This window comes from Peromyscus maniculatus, chromosome 21 (assembly GCF_049852395.1).
Source record: "Peromyscus maniculatus bairdii isolate BWxNUB_F1_BW_parent chromosome 21, HU_Pman_BW_mat_3.1, whole genome shotgun sequence".
In the NCBI taxonomy this organism is placed as follows: Eukaryota; Metazoa; Chordata; class Mammalia; order Rodentia; family Cricetidae; genus Peromyscus; species Peromyscus maniculatus.
This window is the reverse complement of record NC_134872.1, coordinates 20,682,184-20,703,218: the sequence shown is the minus strand read 5'-3', so window position 1 is coordinate 20,703,218 and position 21,035 is coordinate 20,682,184. Positions and strand designations below refer to the sequence as shown.

Sequence of the window (21,035 nt, the reverse complement as noted above, 5' to 3'; positions counted from 1 at the left end):
AGTTCTTACCTCAAGCTCCGCCCACCGCCACAGACCCCACCCACCCGGGCCGGCACGCTCGGCTCAGACCCCGCCCACCACTCTTCTCGGCCCCGCCCATGCCCCCCGCCCGCCCTTAAGGCCAGCTGTTGCAGAGGGGTCCGTTCAGAGCCCTCGGGTCTTCCGTCGGCCTTGGCCGCAAAGCCTGTAGTGCGCGTGCGCGGCGTCGCGGACCGGGTTTCCCCCGCAGCCCGGACTTGGTACAGCCGGGCGGTTGGTGCGGTCGGCAGCTGCAGCCCGGGGCGCGCTTTTCAAATCGTTCCCCGACTGACTTGCACCGACATGGAGGGGCGGCTGCTGAGGGGCCTCCCCGCGCAGCAGGTGAGCGAGGCCGGGGACTGGCGAGCTGGAGCCTGGAGAGAGATCAGGAGGCGAGCGTGCTCCGTGGCTTTGCACGCCCCTAGGCTGCACCCAAGGAGGAGACTGAGGCCGGGGCTGGAGAAGGACACCGGGGCCCTGCTCACCTGCGGGTACTCCTCAGGCTTGCAAAGCCGAGGTGGTAGCTGGGGAGCGGGGTGCCGGGGTTGCTCCCAGCGCCTCCTCGTCCTGCACCGCTGTGCATCTAATAGTGTGGGCGTGCATCAAGCTGGAGGGGGGCGGGCGGCGGGGTGGACGCTCAAAAGGGATGTTCTTAGCTTTACGGGAAGATAGAAGTTTAAACGAGGATTCTTGAACAAATGCTAGGAAAAAGGGAGGACACTGAATTGCAGACAAAGTCACTGTTTTTTAGTCACGTAAAATGAGTTCAAGCCTTTTTTACTCAGCGTAGTAGAGAAAGATTATTTCTTGACCACATCAGTTAGTCAAGTGTTAAAAGTATACTTCCTGTTCATTACTTTTAGCCTTTTAATTAAAAGAAAACTCAAATGCCTTTCAAGCTACATCTTCACTTCCATTTTAATTTTCACCTTCTTTTACCGGCTTCTGAAGTATAGTAATTTGCGCTATATACAGTTGCCAGATTTGTGGGTCAAGACTGGAAGACTGCTGTTGCATAGAATTTCCTTAGCAGATAAGGCATTGTTAGGAAGTAATTCCTCTGTAATTCTCTGAAAAGTTGAGCAGGCTTTGAGTCAATTGTGCAAACCGTATTGGTGGTAACAGGTGCTGTTTTCTACTAACATTCGCCAAACGTTCAAATCTCCTGTAAATTATTTCTTCTTATTTTGTTACGTATTTTAGCTGTCCTGTTTGCGTATTCCAAGGATAACCTTGCACTCCTGAAGCTCCTCTTGTGACCACCTCCCTAGTGTGGAGATGATATGAGTGCCCCACCCCGCCTGACCGATGTGGAGCCAGTCAAACCCAGCGCCTTGTGCATTCTAGACAAGCACTCTGTCAACTGACACAGACTTGATTTTTAGTGAACTGAAATAAGATCTGTTGAGTTTCTTGTAGGGATCATGTGAGTGCTGGTGTGTCCAAGTCCAAATGTGTTTATTAGTGTGTGCTGCAGCGACATTTAAGAATAGTGGAGAAGAGAAAGAATAAGAAAGTGTGGCTGTTTGTAAGGAAAATCACACACACACACACATACACATACACGTGTGTGTGTGTGTGTGTGTGTGTGTGTGTATGTGATACTTAAATATTATATATAGCAAATATGGTAAAACTAGTTTATATTAATATGGTAAGATATAATTGTTAGTAATTTCTGAGCATTATAATATCAAAATAAAATGCAGAATTGGTTTTTCTTTGGGTCTTTGAAGATAAACAACAAAATAGTAATAGGTTTCAACTTCACAGGAATACTGAGCCAGGAAGAGAATTTTATACTTGACTAACACTAAATTTTTATTTGGTATGTGTCCCCCACGCCCACCCCCCAAAAAAAACGAAATCTATGATCTAATAATAGGATGAAGCCAGAGGTTCGGTCCTTTGAGCTCTGCTCCAACCGTGGAGGTGTCTGGGAATAGCGTATTGGTTTTGGAGTGAGATCCAGGTCAAATCACACTCTGCTGTGCAATTCCCGATGACCCACGGCTTGCACTGAGTCCGGTCTCCACAGTCGCAGAGTGGCTGAAGTGCCTGTCTTAGGAAGGTCTTGGGATTTGATAGCCTCTCTATCTAAGGGACAGGACTAACACTTGTCCTGTCCTCTGAGCAGCCGAGGCAGCCACCTAACCCTTCCTTGTAAAGTTTAAGCTCCTGCAAAAAGCACCAGTACACATCAAGTTTGAGAAGAAGCATTTTGTCCCTGTAAAGTGTTTTCAGAACGTGAATGAGATTTTATCCTCGGTTCTCTAGACTGGTTAGTGTCAAAACAATTTCTTACATAAACAGTTCTTCAGTGCGTGGAATTTTGTTCAGAAACAGAGGTTAGGGCTGGTGAGAGAGCGCCAGGGTAAACGTGCTTGCTCTACGAGGTGGTGACTTAAGCTGATCTCTGGGACCTGTGGTGGAGGGGGAGAGCTGGCTCCCCAAAGTTGCTGTCTGACCCCCACATGAATACCATGGTACTACAAGTATCTGTGTATGCACACACACACACACACACACACTCACACTCACTCACTCCCTCTCTCTCATAATAATAATAAATAAAATGTTTTTAAAAGTAAACATACTCTATATAAGCTGCTTTTAATTTTCTTTATCTTCCCCTTGGTCTCTTTGCCAGCGTGGCATGGTTACAGTTGTTAGGCGGGCAGTAATTTCAGTCAGAATTACTTATGGAGTATTTCTCTTTTGTTTTTCCAAGCTCCCCATCCCTGCTTTCAATGTTCAAAGTCACTTCTTAGGATCAGCGATAAGGCCATTCTCTGTCTTTGTGCTGTTCTAGCTCTTAAACCCTGTCAGACATCTCTTCTCCATAATCTAGATGGGCTGCTTGTAATCTTGGCTTTTCTGTGGCGGTAGAGATCAAATTTAGGACCCTGTGCCTTCTAGAGATGCATTGCACTGCTAAACTAGCTCTGATCCCTCTTCCCTGTGTGGGTTCACACGTGTAGAGTTATGCTTGTCTTGTACACAGATGTGCAGAGTTACACTTGTCTGCACACACGGATGTGTAGAGTTACACTTGTCTATGCATACACATGTGTAGAGTTACGCTTGTCTGTGCACACACATATGAAGGTCAGAGGTCAGCTTCAGTTCTTTTATTCTCCACTGCTGCGTTGTTGATTTTTTTATTTTTAAGACAAGCGTTCACCATGTAGCCCCTGGCTGGCCTGAAATTCAGTATGTAGAGAAAGCTGACCTGAAATCACTGAGATCTGCCAGTCTCTGCCCTCTGCCTCCCCTGTGCTGAGATTAAAGGTGTATGCCACTATTCCTGTCTCTCTCTCTCTCTCTCTCTCTCTCTCTCTCTCTCTCTCTCTCTCTCTCTCTCTCTCTCTGTGTGTGTGTGTGTGTGTGTGTGAGAGAGAGAGAGAGAGAGACAGACAGACAGAGAGACAGAGAGACAGAGACAGAAGGAATCTTCTACTGAACCTGGAACTTTCCATTTGCTGCTAGCCTGATGGCTAGTAAGCCCAGGATCTATGTCTTCGCCTCCCCGGCACTGGGGTTACAGGGACACACCGTGGTGCCTGGCTTTTCTGTGGCTGAACTCAGGTCCCCATGCTCGTACAGCGAGCCATCTCCCTATCTCCCCATTTCTACTTTTACGTATCTTCAAGGTTTATTTTTATTTATGTCCATATATGTGTGTGTGTGTATGCACATGTGTGTGGGGCCCCTGGGAGGCCAGGAGAAGGTGCTGGCTTCCCTGGAGCTGGAGTCATAGGTGGTTGTGAGCTGCATGTTGTAGGTTTTGCCAACCAAACTCCTCACTGAGGAGCCGTCTCTCCAGCCCTTACCTTCTGCTTCTAAAGCGTCCAACGTTTCCGTTTCTAGCTTGGCTCTGCTCACTCCATCTTCGCTGCTCACTTTAATGACGTGTCGAATCAGGACAGCGACGTGAGTTTCTGTTTGACCTGATTATACGCATGCCCTTATTCAGAAAATGGAACCCTGGAAAAGAGGATGACCAGCCCCACTCTTCTCGGGGACTTGCTTTCCAACGACGCTCCAGCAGGATGCATATGGAGTGCCTTGTCTCATTGTCCATGGTCATCCTTTACTCTGCCTGGCTGCGCCCTTCGGGCCCAGGCATTAACAGTGATGATTTAAGTTCCTCAGTCCTCTTGGAAGACAGTCAGCATCACTGCATGCTCAGTAGACGCCCCTTTTCTCATGATCTTTATTCTCACGGGATCGCCCCAGACATCAGTTTCTCCCCAGCAGTACCATGTACACCTACTCAAAAAAGACTAGTCCTTCGGCTCTATAAACCATTACTAAGCTAATGCTGGTTAGCATTGGTCAGAGGTTTCCTTCTTCACAGACGTGTGCTAACAAGTTGTGTGGGAAGCATAAGATTGCTGTAGTCGTGGACACCGTCAACTGAGTGTGTGCAAAGACGATGTGTACATACACTTAGCAGTTAGTTCGCCCTGCTGAGGCAGCCCTCTTCCATCTGTTTGATGAGCCACAGGGAAGGAGGCATGGTCCAAGTCTGTAGTGCGGATTCACTGCAGTGGGGGTAAAGGGGAACATGGTAAATATTTTCCATTTTGCTGACCACGGCCTTTAACTTTCTCACCCTGACCCATTGTAGTTGGAAAGTAGCCACCGCCAGGATGGGAGAGAGTGATTCAGAAGGACTTCATTTATGCGCTAGTGTGATTCAGCACAACTTTATTTACAAAAGCGGGCACCCACCAGGCTCTAGTTCGCTAACTCCTGCCGTAAAGGACGACATTGTAGTAATAACTGCCACACATGCCTCATTTCCTTGGTGAACATCAACTTAATCACACGGATAAGCGTTTGTTCGTTTTTTTTTTTTTTTGTTTTAAGGCTTTAGGGTCCTTAGCTCTACTGTTTCCCCAGCCACTGTGATTTTGTGAGTCCTTTTCAACTGGTGAAGTCTGGAGAAGGCTCTCCTCCTTGATCAGCTGGACACCCTCAAGTCCAGGCTCGGGTGTTGTGTGGCTGTGGCCCCCTGCTGGTTCCTTCTGGTTGTTGCAGTTTTAAGATGGCTGGATTTCACTGTCCGACAATAGATGTTCACCCAAGCCACTAAAGCGAAGCTGCGACCCTTTCATACAGTTCCTCATGTTGTGGTGACCCCCCCCCCCGACCATAAGGTTATTTCATTGCTGCTTCAAAACTGTAATTTTGCCACTGTTAAGAATCATCATGTAAATATCTGATATGCAGGTCTGGGGTTGCGACCCACAGGTTGAGAACCATGATGCTAGAGGCCCTTAAAGGAATGCCCAGCCCTGCCTCCATAGACCCTGATTTATGGGGGTCAGGTACTTTAATCAGGCTCTTTCTCTGTGCCTCAGTGGATTCTCAGCTGTAGCCAGCTTTCAGAACCTCTGCACCAGCTCAGTCAACTGTCTCATTGCTGCGTTTAAAAGGCAACGCTGAATTTCGAGGCAGCAGATGGCATTTATTTATATTTGCACCGCGGGGTAAAGCCGTTCATCCCAGCATGCACTTGCTGGCGCTAACCAGCCCGCCACCGTTCATGACTGCAGACATGTGGGTCACGTCGATGGTTCTTATAATGAACTGCGGATGACGTGGAAAGAGAAACAGTCACTGGGCTAACGAGTCCTACACAGGTGACGTAAGAGTTGGGGAAATGCGGTCACGCGCAAAGAGAGGATACCGGCCCGGGACAGCGTTTATACGCCGGTGCCCCAGCCTGAGTTAGCACGCACTACGTGACGGGGTTCGCACTACGTGACGGGGTTAGCACGTGATGAGTCTGTGAGGTGGTGACGGAAGGTGATGATTAATCGGATTTGCCCTCTGCGGTGAATATCTCGGCTGATTCATCCTGGAGAGTCAAGTCAAGCCGTCTAGCAGTTGGCTCTTGGGGGTGACCGTCAGAAACTGTCAACTCTTCTAACTGGCGTTTTTTCTTCCTTTTTGGAATGATTGTCTTTTTAATATTCGGCACTTTCATCATTAGAGCCTCTTGGCATTTTTAAGTTGATGTACTGGTGCAGCGAGGAAGTAGTAGCTTTTACTGCCGAAGCCAGGATCGTCACTTGTTTTAGAACTAGACACACACGAGTTACCTGCTTGCGCATACAGAGGGCCTTGGTGACTTACAGTATTTACAAAGTTACTGTGCGTGAATTGAGAACCGTGCATCTTGTTTATAAACTTTTAATGATATGAATGAGACTCGTGTATTGAGCGAGCCCATTATGTTGCCATTAAATGGAACAAAAGACCAAGAACCAGAAATTCAACAAACGACAAAGAAATTTCTTGGTGACTCCGAAATAAGCTGGCCCAGAGCTGAGCCTCTGTCCCGGCAGCCGAGGCCCCTGGCATTTTCCAGGCACGGAGCTTTTAGCCTTGGCTTCTGAGTTTTGTTTCCACTGTTGACTGTGATGACCAGCACAGTTACCTCTCTGCTGTTACCTCGGCTCCTTTATTCAGCTGTCTGCTCAGAATGTTTTTCCTTGGTGAATTCAGTGTCCTTCAGCCATATCCGAACCTCCTTGTAGCACGCATGATCTGTGTATGTGTGCAGTTTGTGACTCACAGTTGTTAGTGTATACTTAAAAAATATTTTTATTTATGTGTGTAGGTTGTGTGTGTGTGCACGTGTATGTAGAACAAAGAGGGTGTTGGTTCCCCTGGAGCTAAAGTCACAGGCAATTTTGAACTGCCAGGTGTGTGTGCTGGGGACTGAACTCTGGCCCACTGTAAAGCAGCAAGCATCCTTAATTGCTGAACTATCATTTCTCCAGCTGCTTAGTGTACGTTTCCTAAGGCTACCATAGCAAAGGTAACAACTGACCAACGTGTCCTCCCCCGGATCTGGAGGCCAGAAGTCAGAAGTCAATGTGCTGGCAGTGCCATCCCCCTGTTCAGGCCCTTCCTTGGCTCTCCCAGGTTCTGGCTGCTGCCATTAACCTGCTGTGTTCCATCTCTGTCTTCACATGGTCTCCTCGTGTGTCTGTCATCAAAGGGCCTGCTCTCTGTGTGTCTTCATACAGCCAATCCCATGTGTGTGTCCACTTGTCACTGTCTCTGTGTGCCTATGTCTTTATGTGGCCTCTGTGTGTGTCTGTGTCTTTATGTGGCCTCTGTGTGTGTCTGTGTCTTTATGTGGCCTCTGTGTGTCTATGTCTTTATGTGGCCTCTGTGTGTGTCTGTGTCTTTATGTTGCCTCTGTGTGTGTCTGTGTCTTTATGTGGCCTCTGTGTGTGTCTATGTCTTTATGTGGCCTCTGTGTGTGTCTATGTCTTTATGTGGCCTCTGTGTGTGTCTGTGTCTTTATGTGGCCTCTGTGTATGTCTGTGTCTTTATGTGGCCTCTGTGTGTGTGTCTGTGTCTTTATGTGGCCTCTGTGTGTGCCTGTGTCTTTATGTGGCCTCTGTGTGTGCCTGTGTCTTTATGTGGCCTCTGTGTGTGTCTGTGTCTTTATGTGGCCTCTGTGTGTGTCTGTGTCTTTATGTGGCCTCTGTGTGTCTCTGTGTCTTTATGTGGCTTCTGTGTGTCTCTGTCTTTATGTGGCCTCTGTGTATGTCTGTATCTTTTCCTATCTTTTTGTGTCCTCTTTGAGTCTGTGTCTTTACATGGCCTCATCAAGATTTGAAACCCATTCTAATCCAGTGTGACCCCATTTTAATTAATAACAGTTGTAAAATTCTGTGTCCAAATAAGGGCGCCTTTTAGGGTTCTGGGTAGACATGAATGTTGAGAACTCTATTGAGTTAATGAAGTTTACAGTAGTTTTGTTTTTCTCATCTTTGATTTTATTTTGTTTAGCCAGTATGTTGGAAAGAATTCCTAATAATGAAAGAAAATTAAGAATTTTGCAAATAGCTGTATTTTTATAGAGTGACAAGTCAAACACTTTGATTCGTTCTCAGAATGGTATGAAAATAAGCGATGTCTAGTGCATTTCCCATTGCCTGTCTTCAGTGTAGTTCTAGACTATTGCTGCCTCATATAAACGCTTCTCTATTTTAGGGCTGCAACATCCGAGAGAAAATAGACTTAGAAATCCGAATGCGAGAAGGGATATGGAAGCTGCTCTCCCTGACTACCAAAAAAGACCAGGTTTTACACGCAGTCAAGAACCTCCTGGTCTGCAATGCCCGGATAGAGGCATACACGGCGGAGCTCCAGAGGTTAGAAGGACGGATTGCGAATCGACCTGGAAGATGGTTAGTGCTGTAGCATGCCTACTCTTTAATGTGCTTCGGTATTTGAACAGACGACACAGTGTCATTTAAGTGTAAGTAAAAAATGTCAGGTCACCAAACCTTTTAAAGGCCAACATGGAAGTGCCAGCCGATACCACGGTTGTGTGGACAGCGGAGCCCAGAGCGGACTCACGGAACAGCAACTCCTGTTGAACGAGTTCTCTCCTTAGCGTGGGGCTCTGAAGCGAAAGTGTTTTAAGAGCAAAGACTGGGGAGTGTTTTCAGAAGAAAGGACAGAGATGGAGAGAGAGTGGAATCCACAGAAAAGTGTCTTTAAGACTTTAATTACTGGTGCTCGGGAGGCGGCTTAGTGGTTAGGAGCACTGGCTGCTCACAACCATCAGTAACTCGAGTGCTAGGGTAACCTACGCCCTCTTCTGGCTTCCTCTGGGCTCCCGGCATGCACATGGTTCACATGCATACATGCTCACACAACACCCATACATCTGAAATAAAAATAACTCTTAAAAAAAATTAATTGCTTAGAAACACACCATGCTAATTGCTTATAGATGTCTATTTACCCCAAGACTAATAGCAACTGAGATCAGTTGAATTGAGTGGGCCACAGATCATAAACATGTAAGTGGAAGGAAACTTAAAATAGACAAGCACAGCCCTTCCTATGGTGAGCAAGTTCCACAGAAGGGAGTGGTGTCCTCAGAAGCATTGCCAACCAGTTCCAGTCAGGGCTCGCTGCTTTGTTTCTGGTCCTGAGGTCTCTTTCGCTCCACGTGGCCCTTGTGGAGCAGGTAGAACATTTGTGTATCACATAGTATCCTATCCCACAGACAATGCCAGCCAGCTCTTTTCTGGACCTTGGGTGAACTCACTTTAGAGGCTAGATTTCAGGGTCTCTTAGAATCGCATTAATCTCCCATGTTGTTTGTGGTTCTGGTACCAGTGAGACGTCTCTCTGTGCTCTAGTGGTCATTGGGTGGGGCACTGTGTCTATTACATTCCTTAAAAGTAAGATATGGACAGGTCAGACGGGTTTCTGTAAAAATAAAACAGGAACAGGGGTGTGATACAGTAGATACCTAGATATAAAGTGGCTTGTTTGTCACTGGCCTACCTTACTGAGGATGCTGTGACCTACCTTACTAAGGATGCTGGAACCTTCGTGCCTCAGCCTTGTGTTGCACGTACATTATGGTGTGATGAGGTGGTGCCTCTATGTGGGGTTATAGACATGTACCCAACGGGATGCTTTAGTACTAAGCAAATCTCCTATTTTCTGCATTCTATGCCCCAGCATTACTAATAAAAATATCCCACTGTCATCATCTAGGAAGGTGTTTGGAGGCTGATGTTCCCAAGCCAGGTCATAGGTCACCGAGAGGATGTGCTACGCCAGAGTTAGATGCTGACAGCACATGGCAGAGCAGAATGTTTTTAAGACAAAGCTTGCGCATCTGGAATGGGGTAAAGTTTGATTTATAGACTCCTCAGCTTTGATGAGGATTTTTTTTTATGGCGAGAGATCATTTAAATGGCAAAATTTGAGAAGCTTTGGTTTAAGAGAGTGTGAGACCAGGCATTCACTGTTATATTGTCTCTCTAGTCCTGGGAGAGTCTTCTGGGACTGTTCACTGCTCTTAAGCATTTGTGATCAGTTGTGAATTTAGCATGTTGTTAACTTGGCATTGCTTTTCTGGAGTCGATGACTTATAAAGATATCAAGAGAGCCGAGTCCACATTAGATTTATATAGCAAAGCTGGGGCAGGGGAATTGAGACTCTTAGTTGAAAACATGTCCACATTTGTGGGGGTTTTTTCCTCACTAGTAAAAATATCTTCTTTTCTATGCATGTACCTATTTTATATTTTCATCATCCATATGAAAGCATTGTAACTCTTTCCTGATATTTCCTGGGGTTTACAATGATTCCTGACTATCCTATGTGATCCACCGATTTCCGGTTTTCCTCCTTGAGGAAAACTAACCAGCTTGAGGCCACTGACCAAACTATAATGAGTATTATAGCACTTGCCTCCTTGTTGGAGAGAAGCCATCGCGAAGCTGGTGGAGAGTCCTCCCATAGCGTCTTTACTTCCTTGGAGAAAATGACGTAGACTCCACCCTTTGATCAGCCAGGTTCACCCGGCTCCCGCCAGTGGCAGTGAACTTGGTAAGCACTGTGCTCAGATGTCCCTGTCAGAAGAGCGCAGTGTGACAGTATGTCGTCCCGGGGCAACGGAAGAATCTGGAGCAAACGTGTTGCCTTTAGATACCATACCCTGTTCCTTAGTTTGTGTAGGCTCTGAGGGAGAGAAAAATGCTTTCATGTATACTTATATACATATGTAATATATATTACCATTAGTTAAAATACCATTTTAATGAGAAAGACACTGGTCTAACGCTTCTAAAACTTCACAATAAAATGTCAAGAATTACTATACCATTACTCAAAAGCAGTGGTTCTCGACCTTCCCAATGCTGCGACCCTTTTAATACAGTTCCTCATGTGGTGCTGACCCTCAACCATAGAATTATTTTCACTGCTACTCCATAAGTCTAAATTTGCTACTGTTATAAATTATAATATAAAGATCTGTGTTTTCTGATGGGTTTGGGGGGGGGGCACGACGCACGGCTTGAGAACTACTGCTCTACATCTTTTTCCAGAGCAGAATCAAATCAGAGGGCAGTCGGTATGGCTGAGGAACATCCGATGTGAACTGGATCTTGTGGACTGAAGGAAACAGTCCCACCAGATGAGGAAGAGGAGGAGGAGCGAAGCCGCTCCCCCAAAAGATATAGCTAATGCAAGCCTAGAGTAAAGGGTGAGCTAAAGAGGACCTGGAAGAGATGCTCTTGGTTGCCGAGCTATGTGGGGTTTATTGGCAGAAGACCTAGACTGCTAGGTGAGGTGTGGGACCACCGGGCATTGTGATGCCCGTCTTCACTAAAGGTCTGGAAACCAGGACTGTGAGCCTGCCCAGGGCGCATAGTGCTCCCAGAGCTAGGTCAGGGACCTGAAGACTTCAAAGTCTCTGTACCACCCCCCTGCTTCCAACCTAAAACCACCCTTGTTTCCTCTACCTCTCAACGCTGTCACGTGATTACAAGGTTTAATGTGCATCTTTTTAAAAAATTTCCTCTTACCATTTTAAGCGAAAAGAATCCATGATATAGTAGTATTTGGGGGAGATTGTATGGAAGCAGAGGACTATGAGCAAAATAATGGAAATAGCCACATCTGAAGACAGATAGTTAAGACAGGGAGCCGCAGAAACAGCAATGATCTTGATCTGGTTCTAATAATGAAATAGCTTTTGTGTGTTTTGTTAAGACAGGACCTCAGTGTGTAAACCGGGCTGGCCTAGAACTCATGGCATCCCACCTGCCTCTGCCTCCCTAGTGCATAGGTTACAGATGTGTGCCACCATGCCTGGCATGAAATTGCTTTAAAAAAAAAAAAGTTTACTTTATTTTTAAATGATGTGTAGGTGTGAGTGCATATATGAGTATGGGCGACCTTGGTGACCAGAAAACGGTACCAGGTCCCCTGGAGCTGGAATTACAGGCTGTTGTGAACCAGACTCAGGCCCTCTGCAAGAACAGCAGCACCTGCCCTCTGCTAAGCAATCTCCCCAGCCCCTGAAATGACTTGAGTGAATGAGTTTCCCTGGGCCTTACTACTGAGCCTTCACTTACCGTGTTCTGTTTCATAAACCGCCACTGACGGCTGATGAAAACAACCAGGTTGTCTCGCCGTGTTAAAAGCCTTGAAAAACCGGGGCTGCAGGCCACCTGCGCCGTGTGCGTCGACTTCATTCCTGTCTACTGGAGTAGTGCTGGGCTTGTGTCGCGCTTGGAGGAACTGAAAGCAGAGGGTCATCGCTCTGCAGTCAGGGAGGGGAGGGGACCACTTGCCCTGTTCCCTTCCTGAGTTACAGTGAACAGTAAGATTCACTTTGAGAGCAGTGAGCTGTGGGCTGCTTCCCCTTGACGCTTCCTTTCCTGCTCCGGGGTTCTCCCTGGCTACTGTTGCTCACAATGTCCCAGTGGGCCCACTTCTGCCTTTGGAAGAACCGCTTCTCCGTCCTGAACTCTCTTGTAGACAAACATCCGCAAGTGTTCACTGAGTTGGCCATTAATTTTGTGGCACGGGTGCTCATCCACTGCCTTCTCTCCCTCTCTCTCTCTCTCTCTCTCTCTCTCTCTCTCTCTCTCTCTCTCTCTCTCTCTCTCTCTGTGTGTGTGTGTGTGTGTGTGTGTGTGTGTGTGTGTGTGTGTGTGTATTGTTCTGTTGAAGCCTTTGAAAATGAGTTGCAAGTGGGACACGTGCACCTTAATAGTTTGGCATGTGTTTATCTTCAAGAACATTCTCCTGCATAGTCAAAATATGATTATATGCAGAATGTTAATAATTTTCTATACTCACCTTTATCCAGTTGCTCAAAATCTCTCCTAGTTGGGGTTATCTGTCTGTCTGTTTTTGCTAAAATTTGATTTGGTGTCATGCAGTGCATCTGGTTACATCCCTTTGGTTTCTATTAATTACCCTTTTCTAAAATTCGCTTTTCATTTATGCTTTGAAGAGTCTAGACATTAAAACCTTCTAAATATCCTACATTCTGAACTTGTATGGTAGTTGCCTTAAGTTGTCCTGGGGCCTTCTCCATATCTTCTTTACTAGAGCTGGAAGTTGACTGTGGGGCCCTTTGGGATTGAACCTCCTTTGGCCTTGCACATGGTAGGCAAGCTCTCTACCACTGTGGGATTGAACCTATGACCTTGTACATGGTAGGCAAGCTCTCTACCCCTGTGGGATTAAACCTATGGCCTTACACATGGTAGGCAAGCTCCCTACCACTGTGGGATTGAACCTATGGGCCTTGCACATGGTAGGCACGCTCTCTACCCCTGTGGGATTGAATTTATGGCCTTGCACATGGTAGGCAAGCTCCTTACCACTGTGGGATTGAACCTATGGCCTTGCTGCTGGGCGGTGGTGGCACACGCCTTTAATCCCAGCACTTGGAAGGCAGAGCCAGGCGGATCTCGTGAGTTCGAGGCCAGCCTGGGCTACCAAGTGAGTTCCAGGAAAGGCACAAAGCTACACAGAGAAACCCTGTCTCGAAAAACCAAAAAAAAAAACAAAAAACCTATGGCCTTGCACATGGTAGGCAAGCTCTCTACCACTGTGGCATTGAACCTATGGCCTTGCACATGGTAGGCACGCTCTCTACCCCTGTGGGATTGAACCTATGGCCTTGCACATGGTAGGCACGCTCTCTACCCCTGTGGGATTGAACCTATGGCCTTGCATATGGTAGGCAAGCTCCCTACCACTGTGGGATTGAACCTATGGCCTTGTACATGGCAGGCAAGCTCTCTACCCCTGTGGGATTAAACCTATGGCCTTGTACTTGGTAGGCCCGCTCTCTACCACTGTGGGATTGAACCTATGGCCTTGTACATGGCAGGCAAACTCTCTACCCCTGTGGGATTAAACCTATGGCCTTGTACTTGGTAGACCAGCTCTCTGCCACTGTGGAATTGAACCTATGGCCTTGCACATGGTAGGTAAGCTCTTTACCACTAAGCCCCATATTCGGCTCTTTTTCTGCTCTTTATTTTGCAGTAGGGTCTCACTGAGTTGCCCAGGTGGACCTTGAATGGGGGACCCTGCCTCCGCCTTCCCAGCAGCTAGATTCTAGGCCTGTTCCTCAACACCTGACTCAGCCCCTTTCAAATGGGACTGACTTCAGCTTCTTGTCACCTTTTTCTCTCTGTGCCTTTTGTAAGTGGAGCCTGAGTGCAGTTCCTGGTCAGACAAACCTCCAACCACTCCAACCAGCCTCGAGTTTCATGCTTGGCTTTCAGAGTATGGTAGTATCCCGCAAGCTTCAAAGTCAGTGGCTTTATCATCCATCTCTAATCCTCACCTAAATCACTTAGTACAGAGGGATTTGCAAACAGTGATCATTTGATGCTCTCCCTTCGGTCCCCATTGACTGAAATTCTTCCTTTGGACCTCCTGGATTTGTCTGTTTTTCATAACCGCCTCAGTCCATACTCTCTTGGGTGTGGCCGTCTATGGTTGACCCACATGGCCACACCATGGAAGAAAACTGATTCTCCCTCCCCCAGAAGCATTTTCCAGTAGCTCCTCCGCCAGGAGTGGGAGCCTCATGAGCCCCTCCCACTCTGTGCTGGAATGCTGACCGGCTTGATCCTGTGCAGGTCTTGTGCAGGCAGCCATAGCTCCTGTGAGGTCATGAGTGTAGGGTCCTTGTCATGTCTATAAGACACTATTTGGTTTTTGGTCCTCCCTGACCTCTGACTCCTAACAGTCTTTCCTCCTTCCAACTCTGGGTGGTCCCTGAGCCTTGAGAGAGGGGTTGTGTCATTTCTACTTTGGTAGCGTGGATAATATTTATATATTAAAGCAGTCATCTCCACCTGAGCTCTAGACTTCAGTCTGCTATTAAGCAATATAACATTCACTGCTTATCACTGTGCTTGCTGTCCAATGACATTGGACATTGTGCTGTCCAATACTGTCACAAGCTAGTAAATTTCACAAATGAGTGGTTTTCTTTCTCTTCACATTCTTGTGTATTTCAAGTATTTTCCCTTAGAATTGCTACTTAAAAGGGCAGTGTCTCCCAATTGCAAAACTTTCAGGCCACATTTTCTTCCCTTGAGTCTTGAAAATCTTCCATGACTTAGTATTTTTTTTTAAACTAATGTTTAATTATCTTTCTGTTGTAAACAGCTTGGCCTTTTTGCCTGGAGACTGAAAGTAGTGTTTGTGTTTGTGTTTGTTTGTTTTCAATGTTGAAGTGGAATGTGTGTGTAAGGTGGACTCTTAGGCTTAGTTAGGGATACACATACATACATACATACACACACACACACACACACACACGATTCTTTTATTTCTTGAAAAAAATTATTTTAGAAAATGAACTGTTACTATTATCTAGTTGTTTTTTTTTTTGTTTTTTTTTTTCTTATTTAAGAACTCTTACCACTTTCACAGATGTTGGACCCTGGCCCCATCTTCCGTGACTGTCCCTTGTGATCTCTTAGCACCCAATTATCTTTCTTCTTTCGGTCCTTTTTCTTCTGGCCAGCTGCATCCCAAATTTGCTTTTCAGTGTTGATCTCGGAACTGACTCGACTCCCTCCAGTCCTGCTCCTCATCCATTCCACCGTGCAGCTGCTGCTGCTTCATTCTCCCCTCGGAACGTCTGGGTTTTCCGTTCCTGCCGGCACATTTACCTCCTTGGTCTCACGGCAATGACCTCTTTAACTGCCGGGAATTCATTCTGGAGCGTTGTGATGTTCGAGTTTTGTTACTTTCTCTCTTTTGGAGGTGTGGTTGCTAGAACATTTTTTTTTTTTTATCAGCAGACTCTCTCCAGTGGCTGTGTGTGGATCTGAGGGTCTCTTTTTGGAGATTGTTAGGGTTGTTCATAATAGTTTAGTGGTGTTTCCCTGCACCAAGACCCTGGTGGGATGTTGTTAGAAGGGCTTCCTTGGTTTCTTACTCAATAGTGCTTTGTTTTTAGAGTAGTGGACCATACCTTCAATAATGATGCTTTTGAGGATATTGGTTAGTTGGCTTTCTGGTTCTTGGATATGACGTTATTTCTTGGGGTTCTTAAGGTTAGCTGTGTTCTTTTTATTTTCATGCCAAACTTTCATAGGACCTCTTTTTTTCCATGTGTGTGTGTGTGTGTGTGTGTGTGTGTGTGTGTGTGTGTGTGTGTGTGTGTTTGAGACAGGGCTTCTCTGTGTAGCTTTGGCTGTCCTGGAACTCGCTCTGTAGACCAGGCTGGCCTTGAATTCACAGAGATCCACCTGCCTCGGCCTCCCAAGTCCTGGGATTGAAGGTGTGCATCACCACTGCCCACCTGTCTCCTCCACAGTATTAACAATTGTTGAACCTAAGTACATTTCCACCCCCCAGGATCTAGTACTGTATTCCACAAGCTTTATGCACATTTTCATCTCTTCCAGGCTATTTTAATGTCAGCTAATGGTTCCCTGACTCTGTGGGACGAGGTCTCCAGGAGCTGGCTTTCATGTCTTCCAAAGATAGTGGTATTTGTGGCAGCCTGTTTTCTGGCTGTGCTGGTGATGGACGTTACAGGAGATCTTGTTTTTCTTGTTGATATGAAGGTTCTGGTGGGATATGTAAAGAGTGTCTTGGATGACTGTTTCACAGGAAATGCAAGTCAGACTCTGATCATGTTAGCAAGTGGCTTAATGTATCTTCCCCCTAAGCCTAGGCTCAGCCAAAACATCTGTCCTCACACTGCAGGCTCCTGTTGGTGTGACACCTTAGAGAATTCCACAGACTTATGCCTTAGAATTGTCGCTTTGTTGGGCAGCTGTGGGAGCTGACTAGGTATGTCCCTTCGGTCTCTGTGGGTGCTGTCAGACAAGCAGCAACTCACTGAGGGTGGTGGTGAAAAGTCCAAAGCTTGGGTCCAGATCTGCTGCATGCATCATTCCAAGGATGCGGCTGCCTGCCCTTCTCGACGGCAGTCCCAGATGCCCCTGGCCAGGTGAGGCGCTGTTCTGGGTGGGGCGCTCATCACATAGCAGTCCTCCTCCGCACTCACAGAGCTTAGATTTTAGCACTGTCCTCTGCCGGCCTCCATCCCCCACCCCAGCCACTCCATCTCTTCTCAGCTTAAAAGTCTGAAATGCTTTATTTGGCTTTGTTAAAAAAAAAAAATAATGCTAATTAGAGTCATTTATAGGATTTAATTACGTGTGTCATTCAACATAATTGTGAGTTTTTAATAGTGCTGAAATAACTCTGTGAGTTGGATGTGATTGCCAGCCCTCACACTCCAGTCTCCCACTTTATTGCTTACGTACTGTAAGTTAAAAGAAGAAAAGGCATAGATGGGAAGGAAAAATCCTGTGCTTCTTGTAGTAGTTCTGTAAGGAAACATGTATTTAAAGATCTGCTGAATTTATTTCTTAAATTTTCGATAGTTTGGTGTCTCTGGAAAGGGGATGATTATATCACACTTGTGGTATAATCTAGGGTATCATGACTCTCTTACCATCATATGTCATAGCTTTAGGGTGGCTTTAAATTCTACACTATGTGTTTCTGAGTGTTTTAGTTTTCACTTATTTGCGTAAAAGGTGGAGGGTTTTATACCATGCTTTCAAATGACAGAATACCACTTAGAACCCTGTTACTATTTCATTAAGAAAATGTAAAATATTGCTGTCATTATGCTATTCATTGTTCCAGTGCACCAATTTTGGCAAAGAAATGCTGTTTAAAGCCCCCATATGGAACAAAATAACACAGACCGAGCTGTGTTTACACAGAGCATTTTCATACAGATGTTTGAGCCACAGAGTGGCAGATTGGCTCCCTCTGTTGCTCATTCTCTGTACCTGCAGGCAGAAAGCTAGTGAAAAACAGTTGCCTTTTATGTGTTTATCGCTTAAATCAACATTTAGGGCTTGGGAAGTTACTCAGTGGTAGAGTAATGGGCCCTGGGTTTGATCCTCAGCTCTGAAGAAAAAAAATGGCGTGTACGGGTCTTCTGAAGAAAACATTCTAAACCGGGTTTGCTTGGATGAGGGTACACCATTTCGTGCCTTTGCTCTTTGCTCAGGTTGAGTCCAGTTGCAGCATTCAGAGCCGAGGGACCATTGCAGCTTTCAAGCACATATATCGTTAACGTAATAAAACCATATTTAGCGTTTCATGGTTAATTTGGATAAATTGGGGAAACATCCCCACTTTTGCACCTAAAATGGCATTTTTGAGCGTATTTAAACTGGAAATAACTGAAGTTTCAGAAAATCGAGGTTTGAGTTTTCTCGTATTTTTTTTTAGACTGACTTAATTCTGAAAAATGTTATGGTTAATTGGATTTATAGGATAGTTTGAGAGTATTTTTTTTAAATGTATCAAAGCTTTGCAGGGATCTGTTCTTTCTTGGCATGATCTGGGTCCTGGAGACCAAACTTGGGGCCCCAGGTTTGACTTCAAATGCCTTTATCCACTGAGCCACCTTGGCTTCCCTCGCTTGGTTAGTGGGACACAGTCTTCACAGGTAGCACAGGCTGGCCTTAAATGCGAGATCCCCCAGCTCGAATGGCGTCTCCCTTTAGCTAGAGTTTTCCTGCCTTGCCCACAGTCAGGACAGATCTTTGTCACCCGCCAGTTCCACAGCCGCTCAGACCCAACCAAGTAAACACAGAGGCTTATATTGCTTACAAACTGTATGGCCGTGGCAGGCTTCTTGCTAACTGTTCTTATAGCTTAAATTAATCCATTTCCATAAATCTATACCTTGCCACGTGGCTCGTGGCTTACCGGCGTCTTCACATGCTGCTTGTCATGGCGGTGGCTGGCAGTGACTCCTTCTGCCCTCCTGTTCTTTCTTTTCTCCTCTCTGTTAGTCCCGACTATACTTCCTGCCTAGCCACTGGCCAATCATTGTTTCATTTATTGACCAACCAGAGTAATTTGACATACAGACCACCCCACAGCATCTCCCTCTGTTTTGAGTGACAGGAAGTCCTAACTTTGGGAGCGAGGTTGTCGTTCATCTCAGGACTTCCTTGAAAGAGGTTTTCCATTTTCCTGTCTGCTTTCAGTTCTCTCGTATTAATCCATTGTGTGCTCATTCTTTGGAACTTATGGGAAATGAGATGTTATGCCAACTGCATGTAAATTATAGCGTAAGGTGAGCTGGGTTTTTTTTTTTTTCCCTAGCCTCAGGGATAGCAGCCCCACGGCATGACTTGGGCAGCACCTGACCCCTTCAGGCCAGTGTAGCCAATGAACTCGAAATGTTGGTTTTGCGATCGCAGTTCCAGGGACAGGGACGATACTGTCCATTGTGCTGAGTGTCAGCAAGGCCGCCATCATAGTGGCACCAGTACACGTTATCAGGAAGTTTAATAGTTTATATAAACTCAAAAGACAGTGCCTCTGCATCTCCATGAAGCGAGATGGCTGTTGATTAAACATCTTTTGAGCCAAATAATTCATGCTAGTCATGAATATCCATAGGTATGTATTGATTTTAAAGTTCAGCTATTTGTGAAAGACTTGAAATAACTGCTTATTTAAAAAGACCTTTGTTGGTGTCGATGTGTTTTTCTCTTGACAGTGATGTGAGTTGTGAGAGGCGAGAAAGACGGCCCTGCAGAGGGAAGATTGCCCTGTCAGGTACGCTCGGGACGCGCCACCGTGTGGTTGAATATGTTGTTGTTAAAGTGGCTAGCATGGCTGGCCTTGCACACTCTGTGTTTCTTGTCTCTCCGTTTATTGTCCATACCTCCATCAGAACATTTATTCTAAATATTTTATCATTATGTGCTACAGTGGCGTGGAACTTTGTGCTTTGGGGTAAACCACGTCACGTTACCTACATCGGGCGGTTTTGTCCTCTGTTCTGGCTGTGGGATGTGTGGAAGGTGTGTTGAGTGACCTGCTTTCTCTCCCTGACTTTTCTATTTAATGATTTCCAAGATGCAAGTTTCCTGGGGGGTTGGGACCGTGTTTATCTTGCTTATCGCATTATACCAAAGCCACCATCCCTGGCCTTGGCTCCTGGGGATTGCACAGTGAACGTTGGGTAGATGACTGACCACTTTCAGTTTGTAAAAACCAAAGGGCCCCAGCCCCGCCAAGTTTTCCATTCTGGCCCAGTTTTCTCTGTGGCTCTGTCTTCCGTTGCGCAGGCCACGTGCTTTGGGCAGATACTTTTTTTCCTTCCTTCGATGGTTGAGACACCTCCTTGGGTTGTGAAACTGCGGTCTTTTCTCCAGGATCCTGCCTGCTCATCTCTAAACCCTCCCCTTCTCACTCAGGCTGGAGTGATGTTTCCGGTCCGCAGAGTGAGAAGGCACCTGGCCACTAGATGGCGCTTAGGCTGTGTAGTCTCCGTTTCCTCCAAAATGGCAGGGCCACCCAAGACAATGGCATAGAGATGCCACGCGATCAGCATGGCAGGCTTGCAGATATCCCCCTCAGCACAGCCTAGATACACAGTGTGTCCTGCGCCGTGCTCCAGTCATAGCTGGCTTATTCCCCTGGCCCGAGGTAGAGTGCCTAGCTGCCGCGTCCCGGGGGCCTGCCTCGCACGGGACTGTCCCCCACCTCCATCGCTCCCAATCATGGCTGGACAAACGCTACCATGCAGGGAGAACAGACACACGTTTTATTTGGGACCTTTTTGGAGAGAAATTGCCCTCAGCTGAGCTTAAAAAGTGCTGCAGGTTATTAGAGGAGCCGCACAGAAACCTGTTGCCTGTTTGGTGATGGTTTGTGTTCAGGCTTGGTCTTCCGCTTGCCGCCAACGCAAGGACCCCTCTGTATTGCCTGTGTCCAATAACTACTGTGGATCCTTAGAGGAGATTTTCCACCCTCACTTAAACATTGTCCTCCTTCCTCTGCTTCTCCTAAGGCACCACCCTGTAGGCAGATGAGGTAGGTGGCCTGTCCTGTGAGCTCTGTGGTTGTCTTGTCATCCGCTGTCGTTTTGAGAGTGCTTGTTTACCGCCACTGCATTTAGAAGGGATTAAAAAAAAAATCTGCGGTGTGGGTGTGGGGGTCTTTTCATGATCACAGATACCTTTATACAGAAGCCGAGGTCGTCTTCCCCAGAGCATGTTTTTTCTTCCCAAGACATTTTTTAAATGAAATTAAGGAAAGAGCCCCCCGGAGAGGGGATGTGTATGTCATTAACGTGATTTTGACTCACTGGACATTTGCAGCCAGGTGTCATAATGTTCCTCAG

General features: G+C 46.4%; 1 protein-coding gene across 2 annotated transcripts in view; it reads left to right on the top strand.

Annotated features, from left to right (window-relative positions):
* The first annotated feature begins 100 nt into the window (after positions 1 to 100).
* Positions 101 to 21,035, top strand: part of Rtkn2 (rhotekin 2) — a 63,612-nt gene continuing 42,677 nt past the window's right edge. Inside the window, exons 1-3 of one of the 2 annotated variants that reach the window (XM_076557055.1) lie at positions 101 to 360; positions 8,044 to 8,240; positions 19,404 to 19,462. In XM_076557055.1, the coding sequence (XP_076413170.1) occupies positions 322 to 360; positions 8,044 to 8,240; positions 19,404 to 19,462 (295 nt within the window). In that variant the 5' untranslated portion in view covers positions 101 to 321. The remainder of the gene's footprint in view (positions 361 to 8,043; positions 8,241 to 19,403; positions 19,463 to 21,035) is intronic. The other variant, XM_015990663.3, reaches the window with a different exon arrangement.